Source organism: Bos indicus x Bos taurus, chromosome 4, assembly GCF_003369695.1.
Source record: "Bos indicus x Bos taurus breed Angus x Brahman F1 hybrid chromosome 4, Bos_hybrid_MaternalHap_v2.0, whole genome shotgun sequence".
NCBI lineage: Eukaryota > Metazoa > Chordata > Mammalia > Artiodactyla > Bovidae > Bos > Bos indicus x Bos taurus.
Genome location: NC_040079.1, coordinates 36,994,571 through 37,014,740, shown reverse-complemented (window position 1 = coordinate 37,014,740; position 20,170 = coordinate 36,994,571). Strand labels below are relative to the sequence as shown.

The following is a 20,170-nucleotide window of genomic DNA, read 5'->3' as shown; positions in this document are numbered from 1 at the left end:
CCTCCTCCAGATCTTCCCAACCCAGGGATCGAACCCAGGTCTCCTGCATTACAGGCAGATTCTTTACCATGTTATCTACCAGGGAAGCCCTTAAAAAAAGACTCCTTTCTAAATATGATTTTCATCCAGGTCTCTCATCCTTTTATATTGTGTTGGGTGCTGTGAGTGGACAGCTGCTCACCATGATCTCCTCTTATTTTCATCCTCAGGGCAGAGGCATTGAGTGCTCATGGGCCTCAGGCCAGGACTGGGTGGATCTGCCATGGACATGGGAATCTCAGGGCCTGTCCTGTATGGATTCTGGCAGCCGGACAGTTCATCTGTGCTCAGAGAAGCACTCAGTTGCTTCTGGATATTTCTTTTTCTCCTGATCTAAGGTGAGTGGCTTGAGATTACAGAACAGCCTCTAAGAGTCTTCTTTCAACATATCAGAGAAATGGATATTGTTTTCAAGTTTTAGTTTTACTAAGGAATCTAATCTCAAAGCAGATAGAATTCTACAAATTTCTTCCTTTATTCTAGGAAAAATAGTAAGTCGTCATGGGACATGTTCTCTCATCTTGCATTGCCGTGGTAAAGAATTACGTTATTCAACAATGGAGACCTTTGTTCACATTTCTCAAGTACACTTGTGTTGGCATATTTGCATTTTCAGTTACTGAAGAGTTTCTTCTTTTCAGAAATACATTCCTAAATTGCTGACGGAGCAGCCCTGGTGTTTGTGGGAACAGAAGGGTCTTTCCTTTGATGTAAACTCTGAGCTGTTTCAACAGAGCTGAACACCTGGAAAAAAAAAAGTCTTAATTCTTTGAATACTATTCCTGGAAATTTAGAAAGGCCAGTAGTTAACTGTTTGGTGCCAATGATGTGTTCTTTTCCTGCTTTTACACTTTTCATGTATTATCAGTGTTTTCAATGATTTCTCCTCTGGGGAAAGCAGATATTTGGGTCCATTTATCTGAGGAAAATTAATAAAACATCAAATACCACAAAACCTATGTTCAAGGACTTTCAAAAGAACCCAGAGAATAAAGTTGCCAGTACAAAGTTTTCAACTGCTAGTCATGTCATGAAGGTAGGTGAAGGCTGAGATTATTGTAGGAGCTTCAACCAGGGTAATGGCTCAGAGTGAAAGAAGATATTTGGAAAAGGAACTAAGCTCATAATAGCTCCCCATGGTAAGTAACTTTTTTCCATTTTTTACCTTGGTCATGAAAGACTAACAGATGCTTTTCATTTTATTTTATTTTGGGGGCTCGTGGGATCTTAGATCCCTGATCAGAGATCGAACTCAAGCCCATGGTAGTGAAGTGCCAAATCCTAACCCCTGGATAGACAAGAAATTTCTGACTGATGGTTTTTAGAAAAAAGCAATTTAGGATTCCTCCTTATCTGACTGCCACATTCTTGGTCTCAGAATACAAACAGCAATTTTTCAGCTACTGGTCTCTGTATATGGAAACTAAACTACTTTGGAAATGGTTTATTTTTTCTGCTTGTAAACAGTTGAAATTTTTCTTCTAGAAAACACACACACATGCAGAATAGGATCAGGCTAGATAATAAAAAGGACTCAGTTTTATTGTTTCATTTCTATTTCAATATTCTTATACCATTATCATGTTCCTTATTATGTTAGTGTAAGTTTTTGGCTCAGGTTCCTTTTCTTGAAGATGGTATATTAAGTGAGTTACTCTTCTTTTAATTAGCTCTTCTCTAGAGTTTGAGATAAATCTGCTCCATTCTCCTAATAACTTGCCAAACAAATATAGATTTTCACCTCATCCCTAATAGCAGTGCAAAAAGATTCTATAGTAAATGACTATAGAACTTTGATAAATCTCACTTCTTATTACTCTAGCTTCTCAGAGGTAGGCTGATAGTCTTTAAAACTTGAGCGATTGCATCTCTTTTTTAAATTAATTAATTTTTTAACTGAAGGATAATTGTTTTACAGAATTTTGTTGTTTTCTGTCAAACCTCAACAAGAATCAGCCATAAGTTTCTTGGATATGGACAAGTTTGTCAGCTTGAGTCATTTCAGCTCCAAAGTCCTTGAAAATGGTGTGCATGGTTACATATCCTCATTTGCTCTTTCATTCTCTCAGCAAATATTTATTGAATTGTTTCTGTGCTGGATGCTTGAGATAAAAGTGTGAACATCACAGATAGAACAAGGATAACACTCAAACAAACCATTTCTATTCTAGTGGGAAAGTGTTTGAAATTCTGGCTTAATGGGGACCCATGTTCTATGATATGTGGCTGCAGAGAGGCAGGACATCTTGATGAACTTGTTTCCTTTCTTAATTGATTAAATAGTTGTTTTTGTTGAGTCATTAAGTCACGTCCGGCTCCTTTGTGACCCCATGAACTGTAGCCTGCCAGACTCTTTCGTCCATGGGATTTCCCAGGCAAGAATACTGGAATGGGTTGCCATTTCTTTCTCTAGGGGATTTTCCTGACTCAGGGATCGAACTCATGTTGCCTACATTGGCAGGCAGACTCTTTAACACTCAACCACCAGGGAAGCCCAATGTAATAGTTATTGCTTGTAAAATCTACACCTTTTGTTTGGTGGACGACTGATGAAACGGCCTCAAAACCATCCCATTAAAGAGAATTTTAATATTAGTCAATATTAGCTATATTTACTGAGGGTCAGGCACCATGGTAAGTATTTCAATGCCTTATCTTTTCCTCAACAGGAATCCTTTCATTCTCATTTCATAGATAAGGAAACTGAGTTTAGAGTAGTTCACTTAAATGCTGTAAGTCACATGACTAATTACTGTTGGCAAAGTTTGAGATCCAATAGGGATTCCCTTGTGGCTCAGCTGGTAAAGAATCTGCTTGCAATTCGAGAGACCTGGGTTCAATCCCTGGGTTGGAAAGATCCCCTGGAGAAGGGAAAGGCTACCCACTTGAGTATTCTGGCCTAGAGAATTCCATGGATTGCATAGTCCATAGGGCCGTGAAGAGTCAGACATGACTGAGTGACTTTCACACTCACACAGAGACTTGTTTATTCTGAAGTAAGTGGACTAGACCATTACATGATGTTAGAAACATTAAGTCATGTTTTTATATCCTGAATATTTACTCTCTGTAGTCTGACCTGGATCCTTCAATTAACTACAGTGTTGTCATAGTGCATACTTTGTATTGCTACTCATGTGTGAAAACAATGCTTTTGCTTTTAATGATGGCACTGAGATGACCTTTCTTTATGCCCAAAAGATCATGTAAGTCATATTGAATATGCATTTATTAAATATTCAGAATATGTGTCAGTTCTATCTCAATACAAAAGAAACAAGTAATAAAAAGAAATAAGAAAGCAGGAAAAAATGTAGTGGAATACATACTATCTGTTAACACACCAAATTTGATAAACACACCAAATTTTAAAATATGATATGCTTTTCCATCCACAAAATTAGAAGAGAACTTCAATGCAGGAGTCTTTAAGAGGAAAGTGAAGTAAATAAATAAATAAAAAGGGGACTTTGCCTTCAACATCCATTTTATAAAATGAAATAAATGGTCTTTAAACATATACATTTATACTTCCAGTACATCAATGCTATGTCCTCCAACATTTAATGTCATCCACAGATGGTGACCCTCAGCAGGAAGGCAGGCAACGTTTTAGTGATCCAAGGAGAAAATAGGAGGATTTGAGGACTGGGCATCTTCATTTGGAACAGGCCATTTCTCTTAGTCATTCTGTCTTAAGGTTCAGTGCCCAGAGTTGCAAGTTGAACTTTGGGCATGAGTTAGGTAGAAGTCAGTTTGAGGCTGAAATTTCAGGTAAAAGCTTGGAATGCCAGTAGATGTGCTGTTAATGGGGGGAAAAATGCCATTTATTTTGGACAACACCAGTGAAGAAGTTCCATGTACTGATTGCTTCAGCCAATGTTCTCTTTGGATTTCTTAAACGTGGAAATACAACAAATAAGAATAAACAAATGATTGCCTATTAATTGGGTATGTGAAAAGCTGTGATGATGGTTTTGAGAGGTCTAGACATATTACAGCATAGAGTAAAGCAAACAAGTCATTAGTTGCTACAAATCTAATTGCAAACCCCAAACACTGAATTCCTATCAGGGTATGCAAAATTTGGCCCCATGTTATTAAAATGTCATGTTGGACCACACAATTATCAGAAATAAAAATGTTAATAATAATGATAATACAGTAATTTTTATAGTATCTTATCTCCATATTATTTTTATTCAAATCACTCTTCAGTTCTTGTTTTGTTTTGATCTCACTGCAACTGTGATAAGGATGTTCAATTGACTTAACAGTAATAACATCTTTTACAAATAAATGAAGTATCTAAGGGTTTAGCTTATTTGATTTGCTCAGCCCCAGAACTTGTTAGGAGCAAAATGAACTAGGACCTGAATCCTGGTGTCTTGAATTCCAGGCTATCATAATTCCACTAGAATTTGAAGGAATCGGTGAAGCTAAATTAGTCTAAAGTTTTTGATACAGCCTGAATCACTGTGTAATAATTACAAAAAAAACTTCAATGTTGGAACAAAACTTGTTGTCACAGGTAGGTATTAGAGAATGTAATTTTTTTCCAAGGTAATAGAGGGAAAGTGAGGAACAACTAAATGAGAATGAAAGCCACAAAAAATGGGTATGTGGTTGGGGATTAGATTTAGGAGAGATTTTACAAGTTGGAAAAGACTCTGATGCTGGGAGGGATTGGGGGCAGGAGGAGAAGGGAACAACAGAGGATGAGATGGCTGGATGGCATTACCGACTTGATGGACGTGAGTTTGAGTGAACTCTGGGAGTTGGTGATGGATAAGGAGGCCTGGCGTGCTGCGATTCATGGGGTTGCAAAGAGTCGGACACGACTGAGCGACTGATCTGATCTGATCTGATCTGATAGTAAAGGAGCGTGTAGACAACACTGTGCAAATGTTGTAATAGGATTTGGCTTTGTATCCATGTGGACTTCAATAAAGGGCCCATGTGGCATTCTTGCCTGGAAAATCCCGTGGACAGAGGAGCCTGGCAGGGTACTGTCCATGGAGTCGCAAGAGTCGGGCATGACTTAGCAACTAAACAATAATGTAGTATATGTAATAGTCATAAAAGTGTTTGGCCCAAGGTTGAAGTTTGTCATTACAGCTAAGTTTTGTGAGTTGACAGGTTTCCTTTTCTGATGCTGAAGACGTATTTTCAAAAACATGGGCTTTTGAGTCAGGCTGACCTGGAGCTTCTGACCCACCACTAACTACTTATGTGAACATGGGGGTGATTCTCTGGCCTCAGTCTCCTAATCCATAAGATAGGATAACAGTGTATATTCAGCAGGGGTAGTAGGAGAATTGAATGAGATAAAGTGAATAAAGTACTTAGCACATTGGCTAACACCTCATAGGTGCTGGATAGTTGTTTATTCAAATGTAAAGTGAAAATGGCCTCCAGGAGGGAGAGTTTTTTGCAAAACTGTTGACAGCACTGACATTCTTCAGAGAATGCAGCTGTACTTCTGACTCCTCAAATGAAAAGTTATCTTACTGTCCACTCACACACACACAAAATTGAATTGGGGGGATTTGTCTCTCTTTAGCAGGTTCTTGTCTACTTAGCAAGAAAAATTAGATTAAAATGTATTTTTTTTAATATGTCTTGTTGTTCTATGTGGTTTAAATCTTAATCCTTTAGCTTACTTGGTATCATTTCTAACAACAATATTTATTGGCTCTTAAATATATAGTCAATAAGTTTGGGCTTCATGCTCATATTTATCAGAAAAAAGTTTTAATTTATAAAGAAAGTGATCAAGAAGGGAAGTCAAATATAGAGGGAAATATCATAAATTTGAAACTGCTATTTAAAAATGAAATAGTTCTAATTATCTAATTTATAAAGGAAAAGTGAGAAGAAAAAAAAGAGAACACGTAAATGTCAGCATAGTATATGGTTGGAGAAATACACAGTGTCTTGCTATGATAATGAATAAAGTACTACTTGTTCTAAAAGGAAGATGCATAACATTAAAATAAACACATTAAGACCCAACTATATTTAAAGCATGAGTAAAAAATCAACACCGTCTGTTTACTGATTTAGTAGAAAAATCAGGAGCTTTGCTGCACAGGCAGAAATTCTGAATAATTCTTTTCTTCTCATGTGAGAAGTCCAATTTTTCTTTTCTTAAGATATTTCCCAATGAGGGGCTTCCCTGGTGGGTCAGTGGTTAAGATTCGGCCTTCTAGTGCTGGGGGCACAGGTTCGATTCCTGGTTGGGATATACACTCTATTCAGTAGGTGGAAAAGAGTGAATAGTGGTGCTCCAAAGCAGTTCAGCAGCCTTATACGGTAGGTTCAAATGAGAGTCAAAATGTTGTATGTTATTCCTGAATTTAGACGAAATTCCAAAGTAAAATGTGATTTGGTGCACTTTCTGAATTGAGACAAAATTCTGATAAATGCATTACTTGGTAAGTTCAGTGTAAGAGCATTTCTGAAAACAATGTGTGCTCAGTTGCTTCAGTTATGTCTGACTCTTTGCGATCCATGAACTGTAGTCCACCAGGCTCCTCTGTCCATGGGATGCTCCAGGCAATAATACTGGAGTGGGTTGCCACTTCCTCCTCCAGGGGATCTTCCCAACCCAGGAATCGCACCTACTTTTCCTGCGTCTGCTGCATTGCAGATGAATTCTTTACCGCTGAGCCACGCAGAAGCTCTTCTGAAAATAATACTTTTTTTTAAAATGGAAGTATAGTTGATTAACAACATTGTGTGAGTTTCAGGTGTACAGCAGAATGATTCATTTATACATATGTGTGTATGTGTGTGTGTTTGTGTATCTGTGTGTGTATAGTCTTTTTCACGTTCTTTCCTATTATTACAAGGTTATTACAAGATATTGGATGTAGTTCCCTGTGCTATATAGTAGGTCCTTATTGTTTTATCTATTTTATATATAGTATTGTGCTATCTGTTAATCCCAAATTAGGAGTTTGGGATTAATTGTACATTTTAAATAAAAGTTTTAGAAATATAGCTATCTTGCTTCCACATTCAAGGCACTGTAAATAATGTAGTGCTCTACTAAAAAATCTGGAGTGGTTCAGATGTAAAATTGAGAGGTTATATAGAATTAAAAATAAAGAGGATTCCAGCACTTAAGAATTGGGCATGGGACCCACATTTGGAGAGAAAAGTTAACTTCATACATTGTCACATACCCGTGGACACTGACTCCATTTTAAAAAGCAATTGCATATCACTTTTTAAAAATGATAAACTTCTCTGGGTGTTTATTTTTGTGGGAAATAAAATAAATATGGTGCATCCCAGAATCAGTTAAATGAATGAGTTTCCACAGAGTTTCAGAACATAAGAATGTGTCATTTGGCGAAAGAGAGCATAAGTTAAAATACAAGATAAGATGGGAAAGGAAAGTAATTTAGAAGGCATCAAAGATTCTCACAGATAGAGAAACCATCAGAGTTACCTGGTCTCCTCCTCCATCCGCATTCCCACAACCCACCCATCTACTCCAAAAGAGGCTCCACTATGATAGAGCAAAAGAGATTTTTTTTTTTAAATCAGGATTTCCCTGGCAGTCCAGCAGTTGGGACTTTGCACTTCTACTGTAGGAGGCACAGGTTCAAAGCACGGTGCAGGAACTAAGATACGGCATGCTGCATAGTATGGTCAAAAAACAAGCAAACAAAAAAAATAAGCTGACAAAACAATAAATGTATTCATGAATTTTGGAAGCCTTGATATGGAGTGTTTACGTGGGGTATTTAAAAGTCATACGCCATCTTTACAAATGGAGAAAAATGAAGGTCAAGGTATTATCTAGCTTTACTACTCAACAGCTGTGACTTTGGGCAAGTTACATGAAGTCTTGAACTTTTCTTTCCATCAAAGATAAGAACAATAATACGCATCTGACAATCTATTGTGGATGAAAGGCCACCGTGAGCACTGGTTCAATGATGCCTTTCTTTTACCACTCGCTCTGCTGCCCTCAGTCATTCACTTGTGTCCGACTCTTTGCTACCCCATGGACTGTAGCCTGCCAGGCCCTTCTGTCCATGACATTTTCCAGGCAAGAGTACTGGAGTGGGTTGCCATTTCCTTCTCCAGGGGATCTTTCCAACCCGGGAACTGAATCCACATCTCTTGTGTCTCCTGCATTTGCAGTGGATTCTTTTCCACTGGGCTACCTGGGAAGCCTTATTACTTGCTGCTGCTGCTGCTGCTAAGTCACTTCAGTCGAGTCTGACTCTGAGCAACCCCATGGACTGTAGCCTACCACGCTCTTCCGTCCATGGGATTTTCCAGGCAAGAGTACTGGAGTAGGGTGCTATTGCCTTCTCCATTATTACTTGCTAGGTTTTTCCAAATCTCAAAATGTTAGTGTTGCTCTAATGATTCTTTTTAATTATATTTTATTTCCCCCCACAGATAGAAACCTTGCTACAGACATTTCACCCAAGCCCACTATTTTTCTTCCTTCAATTGCTGAAATCAATCACAGTAAGACTGGAACATACCTTTGTCTTCTGGAGAAATTTTTCCCTGATATTATTAAGGTTTACTGGAAAGAAAAGGATGGCAACAAAGCTCTGCCATCCCAGCAGGGAAATACCATGAAGACTACTGACACATACATGAAGCTCAGCTGGCTGACCGTGACTGAAAACTCCATGGACAAAGAACATATCTGTGTCGTACAACACGAGAGAAATATAGGAGGAATTAATCAAGAGATTCTTTTTCCTTCAATAAATGAAGGTATGTGAATAAACATAAAACAGAACCCTGTTTTTCAAATAAAATACACCACTTTTTCTGTTAAGCATTAATGAAAAACAAACAAATGTCTTTATAAAATGATGTTTTATTTAATGGTAGCATAAATGTTCTGCTATCTCTCCCATAGAATTAAAGTGGGATAGGCTTTGGTACCAGAGAAGGCAATGGCACCCCATTCCAGTACTCTTGTCTGGAAAATCCCATGGACGGAGGAGCCTGGTGGGCTGCAGTACATGAGGTTGCTAAGAGTCGGACACAACTGAGCGACTTCACTTTCACTTTTCTCTTTCATGCATTGGAGAAGGAAATGGCAACCCACTCCAGTGTTCTTGCCTGGAGAATCCCAGGCATGGGGGAGTCTGGTAGGAGGCCGTCTACGGGGTTGCACAGAGTCGGACACGACTGAAGCGACTTAGCAGCAGTAGCAGCAGTAGGCTTTGATACATAAATATGAAAAAAATTTTACTTAACCTTTTCAGATTTGGTTTCATCTTCCAAAATATTAAGATCATAGTAATGTTTCTTAAAGTTGTTGTATGGATTTAAGGAAACAACATCTGTGAAAATATCTAGCAACTTGCTGCTGCTGCTGCTAAGTCGCTTCAGTCGTGTCCGACTCTATGCGACCCCATAGACTGCAGCCGACCAGGCTCCCCCGTCCCTGGGATTCTCCAGGCAAGAACACTGGAGTGGGTTGCCATTTCCTTCTCCAATGCATGAAAGTGAAAAGTGAAAGTGAAGTCGCTCAGTCCTGTCTGACTCTTAACGACCCCATGGACGGCAGCCCACCAGGCTCCTCCACCCGTGGGATTTTCCAGGCAAGAGTACTGGAGTGGGGTGCCATTGCCTTCTCCAACTTAGCACATAACAAATCTCCACTGTGGATGACCTTGGCTGATCAGGAAATGAGAACATGTATGCATCTTTTAGGAATGTTCTACTCAGCAAATAAGTCAGTGTCACTTTAATTCTGCTTTATGCAAGGTACAATTCCACAACAATGAGTTATTAAATGATAAAACGGTGTTTGTATGATGGAGGCAGATTGCAGTTCAACAAAATGTAGAATAATTAGACTCCTGGGGTTTTATTATGTTTTTAGGTTTTTGAAATTTGTATTTTACATATCATCATAAGATAAGCTAAAATTTTGTAATTAGAGATGGGGTGAGGCTAAAGTATACAGACTTACTCTCATTCTACATAAAGAACGCATTTCTTGCCATTGGAAAATGCTTCTCACAAACTCTCATTGTAGCCCTAGCACGTGCCAGGCCTAGAGGGAATGTGGATGAACACACTCAGGTGAATTACTCTCCCAGAAGGATGCACTACAGTCAAGAGAATATCAGATCAGATCAGATCAGATTAGTCACTCAGTCGTGTCCGACTCTTTTCGACCCCATGAATTGCAGCACGCCAGGCCTCACTGTCCATCACCAACTCCCGGAGTTCACCCAGACTCACGTCCATCGAGTCAGTGATGCCATCCAGCCATCTCATCCTCTGTCATCCCCTTCTCCTCTTGCCCCCAATCCCTCTCAGCATCAGAGTCTTTTCCAATGAGTCAACTCTTCGCATGAGGTGGCTAAAGTACTGGAGTTTCAGCCTCAGCATCAGTCCTTCCAATGAACACCCAGGGCTGATCTCCTTCAGAATGGACTGGTTGGATCTCCTTGCAGTCCAAGGGACTCTCAAGAGTCTTCTCCAACACCACTTGTCTCTTAATCACTCAGGGTTACTTGTGATTTGGGCAAGGTGTACCAAAGGAGACCCTGTGATGCAGATGTTGGGCAGAGGGCTTGAAGTGCGCTGGCCCTGGCAGTGATCCTGTAACTCACAGGACTCCGGACTGAAAGTCCTCAGTATTCACCTAGCAGGCCAAAGGCCCCAGAGTGTCCCTAATTAGGAATCATTGCTGTGCCTTTCCTGTGGTTAGGAAGCCCTTTTTAAGCAGTGGGAACCACGTGCTTAATCAAATGTACATAGACTTTTACTGGGCACCAGTCCAGATTTTTGAAGCAAGCCTATCTCTTCCCTGATCCTCAGTTTGTCCACTGATCAAATTAGGTTTGAACACTTGCCTTGGCTTTGTCCTGGGACTGCAATGAAGAGCAAATAGAATAGCACCAGAGAAAACGTTCCAAAGCATGACATAGATGTATTTATTCTTATATTCATCAAATCTATTTGTATCCTTTCCTAAAACTAATTAAAAGTAAGAATACAAAAACAGCCCTAAATTGTTATTTCTACTCTTTATAAATAGAGAGGAAGCAAATTTGCTAAGTGCTGTCTAATGTAACCACAGCTCTGATTATCCTACTAGGTTTTAATTTTTCTTGTAGTCAGGAAAAAATGAGTCACTGTGACAATGACCATACTGGAGAGAAGCCCCAGTTCATAATGTGTTTTACCTGACACAACTTCTGAAACAAATGCTTTGCAAGTGGTTCTAATGGCAGTAAAACTAATGAGGGCATTTCTGCTAATGTCGTTCTACCGCAGATTTCTAATGCTGTTTCTTAGAAGCTTTTTGTTTTTGATAAAAGCTAAGAATATAACATGGAAGTACAGACTGATGAAATGATTTTGAAGAGAAATAAAATTAATCTGGTCCTAGTTTTCAACCAGCCTTTACTGAGAAATTGAACTTATCATAAACACATGAAGTTTATTACAAAAATTTGTTTCTTTATTGTTTCTACCTCAATCAATGCATGGTAGTAAGAAATTTGTTTATCTTCTAACAATTTAAAAAATTTATTTATTTTATATTTTGCTGCACTAGGTCTTCATTGCTATTTTGCTGCACTGGGTCTTCATTGCTGCACGGGCTTTTCTCTAGTTGCAGTGCGTGGGCTTCTCACTGCAGTGGTTTCTCTTGTTGCAGAGCATGGGCTCTGGGGCTTGTGGGCTTCAGTGGTTGTGGCACACGGGCTCCGTAGTTGCAGCTCCCAGGCTCTTGAGTGCAGGCTCAATAGCTGTGGTGCATGGGCTTAGTTGCTCTATGGTATGTGGGATCCTCTCAGATCAGGGATCAAACCCATGCTTCCTGCATTGGCAGGCAGATTCTTTACCACTGAGCCACCAGGGAAGCCCCTATTTACCTTTTAATGAATAAAATCATTATAAGGAAAGAAAGGGACTTATTAAAGTCAGTTCTTGAGGATACTTTAACATCAAAACATGACTCTACTTGTATTTTCATTCTTGGGATTTACTCCAAAGCATTCATACCTCAAATCCAAGTTTTAGATTATAGGGAAAAAAATATCTCATTGAGGGCGTAAAAAATATAGCAGACTGTATTCATGTGGACATGAACCCATCCAGGAGAAAAGCGATAAACCAAACAACTTCTGTGACTGTTTTCCTCCATCCAACAGTCCATGATCTTTTAAAAAAATTTTGTACTAATATGGTTGTATTTTCCTTTGACATTACTCATGAATAAAATTCTCACTTCAAGTTTTATCAAGCCAGATAACTAAAAATGTGATTTGATCTATTTTTTTTAACCCTGGAAAGAAATGCTGAGCTCCTGTAATAAAAAGGTCATTGTTAAGAATAATTAAGATCTCTAGAAGAGAAAATGTTTTTAATGTCCACAATGGTGGAATTCTGTTGTCTTTGCATAGGTTGATTTCTCTTTCTAAGGCTTATTTTTAGAGTACTCTCCACTTGCTCTGTCTCATTTAATCCCCAACAACCATCCTTTGAATGGTGTCTCTGCCACCACTGGTATCACCGATATGACTCTCCGCCAGTTACCCTCTAATTCTTATTTCTTCCTTTGTAACATGGAATCCTCCAAAACACAAATCACTCCAGTGTCACTGGGGGATTGAAGAAGATAATGCACGTGAAGAGTTAAGCGAGTGCCTAGCCCAGTTACAGTCACTCAGCTATTAACCTTGTTAACATTGCTTTCGTTATGCCCATAAGCTCCACAACTACAGAAAAATCATGTCCATGAGCCAAGGATACCAAGGATGTGTGTGCTTCGGAAAGCTTCAGCGCTTTCTTTTGCTTGATGGGAAATATGCCTTAGCCTAACTCCTTCAAACGTGGGATTCCCTTGAGGACTCTAGCTTTGAATGACTTTGATTTGGTAGCAATTCTTCATCTTGGCAGTGGGTGCTGAAGTTATGGAGCAGCCACTTTTCCTGATTACTTGTCTTTGCAATAAGTATTTCTCCAACACCTACTTTGTGGTAAGCACAGTGCTAGGAGCTATGAATACAGAAGGAAAATAGGATGCCATTGGGTATTACCCTCCAGTTATGGTAAAATGTAGCCTTCATGAACTTCAACATTTCCATGTGTAGAAAACTATATGCAAATGAAATCTATGAATTACATGGAATCAGACCAACTAGTTTTGGAACTGTAGGGCTCATATTTTTAATAACTGTCTCTCTCAGCAGATTATCTATATATATACATATATATGTATTATACAATAACACATGTATAAACACGCACAATGTCAAATAATGGGCACAAATAATTGACTAATACTTTTTTCATTTCTTGTAGTTGTCAGCTCAATTGTCCCTACCACTGAGTCTCCCAGTGACTGTTTAAACCATGACAGCAGTAAGTTTTTGTAGATGATTGCCTTTATGTCATGCTTTAGTCTTTTATTTCCTTTCTAATCTATTTATCTTTTGAACTTCTCTGGCTAAAAGTACAAAAGACCAACAATTATCTGAAATTGTGGGGCTCATTGTCGTAGTTTTAATGATATCTCTTTTGTCTCACTGTATCTCACTGACTATCTCACTGTCTCACTATATATAAATATATATATTTATATATACACAGATACACACATTTTACATACATATGTACACATTGTAAAATACTGGGCAAGGACAACCAATTAATACTTGCTTCCATTGTTTCTAGAAGTTACCGGTACTGGTTCTAAAAAAGCTTGTCTGAAAGATGAAAGTGGTAAGTTTTTGACTTTGTTTGCCTTTACAAAATCCTATAGCATTTTTTCCCTCCTGATCAAATTACCTCTTGAACTTCCCTGCTTAATGTTAGGAAAAAGCAATTATTCCTAGAATTGTGGAGTTCATACATTTAATCAGAGTATCTCTCCTACTTGTGCTAGCAAATTTTACCTTATATATACATATATATTAACACACATATACTTAATCACATATGTGCCACTGTCTAATAATAGATATGAACAATTGACAATACAATTAATACTTGCTCTCCTTTCTTCTAGAAGTCACTGCTGATAATAATTCTACAAAAGTGTGTCTGAAAGATGAAAGCAGTAAGTTTTGCCTTTGTGTCATGTTACAGCACTTTTCCTCTCTAAATAAACTTAACTTTTGTACTTCTTTGGTTTAAGATAGAAAGCCAGAAGTCTGGATATTGTAGAATGGATGGTATCATATTTTAAGTAATTCCATCATTCCCTAAGAGTCATCTTAGCACAGTAAATGTTGGTTTTGGAGTTTTGAGGATGTAGTGATAGGTTCTGAATTACTTCAACAGTGGGCTTCACTTAGTTGCGTAGCTTTTGTTTGTAGTGACTAGAGAAATGCGATGTCAAGTTGCTTCTAGACATTTGAGTTTTAGCCCTTGTTTGCATATAATACATGAACTGACACTGAGAGCTTGATATACACAAAATGTATTGCTATATCTTTCACATATACTCTGTTTGCTCCCTATAACCACTCCTATGAGGTGGTACAATATTTTCCCAACATTTTGCAATCAGGGCAATGTGCCAAAATTAGTTCAGTCCTTTGTACAAAGTCACACAGCTAGATCTGGGGATTCAACTTAGTCCATCTGAAACAATGGTTCACACAACTTACTCAGTTCTCTATTCCTCCTCTAAGAGGTAGACATAGAGCAAGACTCCCGAAGCCAAGGTCCTGAGACAGGATGAACCCATGGGCAGGGGGTTAAGTGCATGGGCTTCTGAACATCACAGTCCCCAATTCTTTTATTATTAGCTTCATGAAAAATGGGTAAATTAGTTACATTTCTGAGCAATACTGCCCTCATATGCCAGTTGGAAACAATAATAGACTGAACTCAGTTATTGGAGATATAAGATCACATATGTGGAGTGTCTCCAACAGGGTATCCATTTAGCTGGCACAGAATCAATACTAGTTGGTGGCCCCTTCTCCCTACATGAAGGTTCCAAGTGCATTTAGAATCTCTGGCTCTAGCCCTGCTGATTCCTCCTCCATTTCAAGTATCAGGGGGCCCAGAATTCAGCTAATACCTGACCTGACTGAGGGGAGTTAGTTATAAGCAGGTCACCTCCTGAGATCCTTTCCATACCAAATGCTACTGATTCTGGAGTTCTGACTCTATGAAGATGAAGTGTGGGAAGAGAAATTTCCATAGGAAGAAACTCAGTCTTGAGATTAATTGGGTAGCCAAGTCAGGCCCATCATTAGTGCTGTTAATTGTTTTTTGACAGCATATATTTCTTGCAAAACTTCAAGGACACATAAGCGCAATTATCCTATAACATCACAGCCATGATGTTAGACATTCAAGACAGACAGGAAAGTGAAGCATGAGCTCCTGATGTTTCAGGAATTTTGGACTAAAGACCTTCTTCCATTTAATAAAATATCCTCTTTACCAAAACCTTCTGCCCACTACACTGTATCACAACCAGATTTCCATGACTTGTATCCTTCTTAGGAACCTCATTTATTCACAACATATAATGGCTCAGATCCTTCCAAATCAGCAATTCAACTTGATATTTATGCTTAACTTTGATGTCTGGTGTGTCAATTGCACACAGAGTTGCAGGATTACACAGCAGCTAAGAATGTGTTTTTCAAAGTCATGTTGCTGGGATTGAAATGTGGTTTCTGGTACTTTCTAAATGTGTGACCTCAGGCCAATTATTTTGCTCTGTGCTCAGTTTACTTGTAAAATGTGATTGAAACTAATAATCTCATGCTCTGCTTTGCTTAGTCACTCAGTCATGTTTAAACTCTTTGTGACTCATGGACTGTAGTGCACCACGTTCCTCTCCATTGGGATTCTCCAGGCAAGAATACTGGAGTGGGTTGCCATGCCCTCCTCCAGGGGATCTTCCCAACCCAGGGATTGAACCCAGGTTTCCTGCATTGCAGGTGGATTCTTTACCATCTGAGCCACTAGGGAAGCACAATAATTTCATAGGTTATCTTAAAGCTTAGATAAGAGTAGAATTTTACATGCAAAGCTCTCAAAATAAGTGTTTGATTAGTCGTTAATGAATATAACCTGTTATTATTACTCAGCAATGCGGGAGCGGGGCAAAAAATGCTAAATGCTATTTATCACAAATATTTTTCCTTTTGGACTCATTCTTTAAAAACACAACTTTTTTTTTTTTTAATATTTTGGAAGAGTCTAGTGAATTTAGCTGAGGTTGTTGATTGACTTGAATTGCCAACTGGATTCTGAATTGTCCTGGCAGTGGTGGTGCTCATGGTGCTTGTACTTGTTTTCTTTGGCGTTTGGTGGTGCAGGGGTAACACTTCACAGTAGGTCAGCAGAAATAATTATGACCTCCTCCCACTACTGTGTATTGACCTTTCAAAAGAGCAGGTAACTAATCAAATGATTTCTCCTAGATACCCTGCAGCTGCAGCTCATGAACACCTCTGCCTATTACACCTACCTCCTTCTCCTCCTCAAGAGTGTGGTCTACTGTATCATCATCACCTCCTGTGTGTTTCGGAGAACAGGCATCTGCTGTGACGGGAAGAACTTGTGATAGAGCGTCCCCGAAGGAGTCGGCTTTCCTTAATCATCTGTTGATACTGAAATTCTCTGCTTGCTTTTTGGATTTGGGTTATCTCAGTGTATATGTGTTTTTTCCCCTATTATGTCATTATTGTGTAACAATTTTTCAAACACTGGGCAAACAGACAGTTCTACCCTGAAACAAGGAATTCTGTTATTACTCAGGGAGCAAGGCCCAGGGCGGGTCCAGGGGAGCCTCTCCCACCACTGTCCCCACCCGCATCAGCTCCTTCCACCCCAAGTCCCCGTGCCTCCAGGGTGCACTAAGCGGGCAGCTCCCCATCTCCTCCGTCAGCATCTTCCCCAAGACCATGGTCTTGAACCTCCCTGTTACACATCCTGGGGCAGCCAGCTTTGCTACTTGAACTCTGTACTTTCTTTTTCATAATAGGCACAATAAGTAAAAAAATAAATAAAAAGTCCACACATTTGTCTGTGTGTACTTTAATTTCATGAAATCTAACCAAGGTAAGAAACATCATGACAATTGAGCTATCAAATTCTGCATGGTTGTAATAATGGTCAATACCACATGTCTAAGTCTTTCCCTGAAATGGTGGCTATGGTGCTTTCTTTGGGGCACTGGGGCAAATGAAGGTGCCCAGGGTCCTTCTCTTTCAAAGTCACCAGATTCAGACTCATCAGTTTGGGACGTTCTGATGGTGACAGTGTGACACCCATCATGTCTTGCACCGAGTGTGCTCAGATTGTACCAGTGTCTCACAAGCACTGAATCCTGAGCCTCACATTAACCCCATGGGAACTGCTCCAGCACCAGAAGATCATTCGGTGGATGGTGAAGCACACAGACCATGACTCCCAAGGGTCTGGGATTGAACCCTGGATCTGTATTAGCATCCGTGTGACCTCAGGCAGTGATCTGAACTCTCTGTGCCATCATTTCCTCATCTGTGTAATGAAGTCACAGTGCCTGTGCTCAGTTTACCTGTAAATGGGATTGAAACTAGTAATCTCATGCTGTGCTGTGCTTAGTCGCTCAGCCATGTCCAACTCTTTGTGACCCCAAAGGGTAAATGAATAAACAAGTTAATGATGCTTAATCCATGCAAGTTCTCAATAACAGCATCTACTGGAGGTAGCTCTACTGCAGAAATCATAGATTTCACATGTACAAAAATGCACTGATATTCATTTCAAAACTTACTTCCCCACAAAGAGATTAGATGCAGATGGAATAGGGACTCAGTTTCTACTGTTCGTCAGGAATCCCGTTAATCATCTAAGAATCCTTGAAGGAAGGAACAGTTAGAGTCCACAGTTTATAGGTTGGAGAGGTTAATTTGTCTGTTCATGGTCATTATTTTATAAGTAAGTGTCATTCAAGTTTTTCTGAACTCAGAGCCCATATTTTGTTACCTAGTATCATGTAGCTTTCCATTGACTCAATTTCTATTGGGGAAAAACAAACAAACAAACACAGCAAAACAGAAAACGCACTGCTTCCTTACTAAAGGCTTTCTCTAGGGATTCATTGAGGATTTTCTTAAGGACATATGGGTGCATCTGTCTTCTCCTCATGTATATAATCTGGTATCACCATAGCTGCCCTCTTGATTGTCAACATGGTGGAAATTCTGCCTTATTCTGTGTGTGTAGACTTAGAACTTCTTTTAAGGTGAACTATTTGTTCATGTCTTTCAACCATTTTTTTCTATTAAGTAATAATACTAACAATCAGAACACTCCTAATATGTATTTCTGTGTATTTCTATAAACAGAGACATAAAACAAGAAGTTCAATTCACGATAAAAGGGAGAAAAAATAAGTGAGTGTATATTTTCTATTTTCTCTAATGAATCCTTTTAAAGGAAAATTTTTAAGGTATTAGAATAAAACACTGTCTCATTTAAAACCAAGGAGGCTTTTTGTTTGTTTCTTTGTTTATAATCAGCTTCAGTGTGTGTGAAACAAGTCCTTAGAACACTAAACAGAAGTTCCTTATTTGAAAGCAAAAAAGACCAACCAAATAGAAAGAAGATAGAGGAAATCCAGTTTAGATTGGCTCCACTCCTTGCTTCCCACTAATTTGATCAGACCTCTTTAAACAAAATAAGTCACTCTCATCTTAAAGATATGGAAATATTTCTTTACTGGAAACAAATAATGTAGTAAGGAAAGAAGTCAAGGAGTTCCCAGGTCATTCAGTGGTAAAGAAGATAGATAGATTAGTTGCTCAGTCACGTCTGACTCTTTTTGACTCCATTGTCAAAAAGACTGTGGATTGCCAGGCTCCTCTGTCCATGGGATTTTCCAGACAAGAATACTAGTGTGAGTTGCCATTTCTTTCTCCAGAGTATCTTCCTGACTTAGGTATGGAAACTGCATCTCCTGCATTGCAAGCAGAATTTGTACCATCTGAGCCACCAGGGAAGCTCTAGCAGTAAAGAATCCACCTGCCAATGGACAGAGGAGCCGGTTGGGCTACAGTCCATAGGGTCGATATAAGTCAGACACAACTTAGTGACTAAACAAGAATAACAACAGAAGCCAAGAAGGGAAACTCGCTTTGGCTATTGTACATACTGCTGCAATGAACTTTGGGGTACATATGTTTCCTCAAATATGGTTTTCTCCAGATATAAGCCCATGAGTGGGATTGTTGGATCATGTGTGGCATGCTCAGTTGCTCAGTCATGTCCAACTCTTTGTGACCCCATGGACCATCGCCCAACATGTTCCTCTGTCCATGGGATTTTCCAGGGAAGAATCCTGGAGTGCTTTGCCATTTTCTTCTCCAGGGGATCTTCCCGATCCAGGATCATATGGTAGTTCTATTACAACATGGATGGATTTAGAGATTATCATACTAAGTGAGGTAAATCAGACAGAGAAACACAAATATCCTATGGTATCACTTATATGTGGAAAGTAAAATAATGATACAAATGAACTTATATTAAAAAAAGAAACAGACTCACAGACTTAGAAAACAAATCTATAGCTATCAAAGAGGAAAGAAAGATGGGGGGAGGGTAAGTTAGGAGTTTAGCATTAACACATACAAACTACTATATATTAAATAGATGATCAACAAGGACCTACTGTATAGCACAGGAAACTCTCTTCAATTTTCTATAACCTACATGAGAAAAGGATTTGAAAAAGAATGAATATATGTATTAATATAACCGACTTACTTTGCTGTACACCTGAAACTAACACAACACTGTAAATTGACTATACGCTGTGTGTGTGTTAGTTGCCTAGTCATGTCTGACTCTTTGCAACCCCATAGAATGCAGCCCCACCAGGGCCCTCTGTCCTTGGGATTCTCCAGGCAAGAACACTGGGGTGGGTTGCCATTTCCTTCTCCAAAAGGAACTATAGAAAGAAAGAAAGTGAAGTCGCTCTGTTGTGTCTGACTCTTTGCAACCCCATGGACTGTAGCTTGCCAGGCTCCCCCCATCCATGGAGTTTTCCAGGCAAGAGTACTGGAGTGGGTTGCCATTTCCTTCTCCTGACTATACTTTGCTGCTGCTGCTGCTCCTAAGTCACTTCGGTCGTTTCTGACTCTGTGCGACCCCATAGATG

The 20,170-nt window shown here is 39.2% G+C and overlaps 1 gene segment (V, D, J or C); it reads left to right on the top strand.

Moving 5' to 3' along the window:
• Window positions 1–1,069: 1,069 nt before the first annotated feature.
• LOC113890893 lies at window positions 1,070–17,043 on the top strand. The segment is given in 7 exon segments: window positions 1,070–1,075; window positions 4,495–4,570; window positions 8,464–8,793; window positions 13,357–13,416; window positions 13,729–13,776; window positions 14,063–14,113; window positions 16,446–17,043. Coding segments are annotated over 7 exon segments (714 nt in total).
• The last annotated feature ends 3,127 nt before the right edge of the window (window positions 17,044–20,170 follow it).